This window comes from Rutidosis leptorrhynchoides, chromosome 11, assembly GCF_046630445.1.
Source record: "Rutidosis leptorrhynchoides isolate AG116_Rl617_1_P2 chromosome 11, CSIRO_AGI_Rlap_v1, whole genome shotgun sequence".
Taxonomy (NCBI): domain Eukaryota; kingdom Viridiplantae; phylum Streptophyta; class Magnoliopsida; order Asterales; family Asteraceae; genus Rutidosis; species Rutidosis leptorrhynchoides.
In genome coordinates this window covers 407,000,457-407,002,493 of record NC_092343.1, presented here as the reverse complement: position 1 = coordinate 407,002,493, position 2,037 = coordinate 407,000,457, and the positions used below count along the sequence as shown (strand labels likewise).

Genomic DNA, 2,037 nt, shown 5'->3' with positions numbered 1-2,037 from the left:
GCCATTGCCACATGACGAGCCAGATAGTGGTAGTCCAGCTAAAAAACCAAAAAAATCAAAGAAGAAAAAGAAGATTTCGCCAAATGGGCCTGTTCAACGGGCAGCCCAAGATGCCATTCCAGACAACACAAACAATCCAAACGTGGGCTCCTCTACCAACTCTGGGCTACGAAGATCAAAAAGTGAGAATTGCTTTAATCGTCTTTCTGGTTCTGCTGCATCTGAGAACCTTAAACAAAGAAAAGATAAAAGCTCGAGCGACATATCCTATTGCAATTACTATTACTGGAAGGCCATCAGCAACCACAGGGCTTCTTCCCGTATTATGCGTATGAAATCAATGGCACGTAGGGGCATCCAACTAGACGATACGGTAAAGTGCAAATCGTGTGGAACCAAACCTAGGTCTAATAACCAATCATGCAACTCACAACAGACATGCGGAAGTATCAAATCGAAAGTGAATTCTATCAATAGTGCTGAAGTAAAAGGATTTGGTGAACAACTCGGGTTGAGGTGGACCCGCCTCAATCCCCAGTAAGTTATCATATCCTATCTCGTTTTCTTCTGTTTAAATAATGAAGATCATTACTCTTAATGTGCGTGGCCTTGGGATTAAAGGGAAGTTTGGGTGGGTAAAAAGCATATGTTATAGTGAGAATCCAGATTTATTGGTGCTTCAAGAAACTAGAAGTAAGCAAATTAAGAACCAATACATCTATGCATTATGGGGCAATATGGATTTAGATTTTATTCAAAAGGATGCGGTTGGAAAATCAGGTGGGTTTTTGATTATTTGGAACACTAAAACTTTCAATGCTACTGATTGCTTGTATGGTGAATTCTTTATAGCACTTCGTGGTAAATGGATTGTTTCGGTTCAAGTTTCGAGTATTGTCAACGTATACGGTCCCCATAGTGATGTGAAGAAGAAAAGTTTTTGGTGTTCTTTAGATAATTTGTTGGCGGGTTTAGATTCGGCATGGGTTTTATGCGGTGATTTCAACGAAGTAAGAAATAATTCGGATAGATTAAATTGTGTGTTTTATCAGAGACGTGCGGATAGATTCAATGAGTTTATAGCTAGAAATAGTTTAATTGAGATACCTATTAATGGAAGGAAATTTACAAGGATTAGTGATGATGGTTGTAAGCTTAGCAAACTTGATCGGTTTCTTGTTTCCGAAAGTTTCTTAAACCTTTGGAAAGATCTTTCGGTTACTCCCTTAGATAGAAAGAAGTCGGATCATTGTCCGTTAATCCTTAAAGATTCCATTATTTATTTTGGTTCGAAACCTTTCAAGGTGTTCAATGAATGGTTCAATAAAGATGGTGTAGAGGATATCATTAGAGAAGCTTGGAATAGGAATGTGACGAGCTCAAAGAAAGATTGTAGGTTTAGAGATAGGTTGAAAAATGTGAAATTTGCACTTAGAGATTGGAGTAGGAATACGTTTGGTAATTTGGATAAAGAAATAAGTGATCTCAAATTGAAAGTGGAGAGTTGGGAATAAAAAGCCGAGATGGGTCCTCTTAGTGATAATGATAGGAATGAATGGTTAGATGTGCGTAAAAGTTGGCTTGAAAAGGAAAATACGAAAGTAAACATGTTGAGGCAAAAAGCTAGAAATCGTTGGATCCTTGAAGGCGACGAAAATTCGAAGTTCTTTCATGCATCAATTAAAAGAAAACAAAACAAATGTAATTTTCGAGGACTCAACATAAATGGTGTTTGGAACGAAAACCCGTCCGAAATAAAAGATGCTATTCGTGATCATTTCAGCTCCATATTCGGGTTTGTCGACCCAAACAGGCCAAATTTCAGCTGCTGGGCCGGTACTGACGGGCCTGACGTCAGCAACAGTGAGCAGTCCATTAATTTTGGGCCGTCCAGAACCATTTTAAATATTGATGAAGCTGAAAGTCTTGAATTCCCTATTTGTGAAGAAGAAATTTGGGAGGCCGTTAAAGATTGTGGTGGTACTAAAGCCCCGGGCCAGGACGGATTTAACTTGAGTTTTTATAAAAAATTATGGA

General features: G+C 38.5%; 1 protein-coding gene across 1 annotated transcript; it reads left to right on the top strand.

The window, feature by feature from the left end:
- The first annotated feature begins 578 nt into the window (after positions 1 to 578).
- On the top strand, positions 579 to 1,514 carry LOC139876184 (uncharacterized). Its single transcript, XM_071863479.1, has one exon. The coding sequence runs from the start codon at positions 579 to 581 to the stop codon at positions 1,512 to 1,514; it is 936 nt and encodes a 311-aa protein (XP_071719580.1).
- Positions 1,515 to 2,037: the final 523 nt, after the last annotated feature.

Excerpts from the sequence above, each read along its gene's own strand:
- LOC139876184 (XM_071863479.1), top strand. The coding sequence starts at position 579 with ATGAAGATCATTACTCTTAATGTGCGTGGCCTTGGGATTAAAGGGAAG.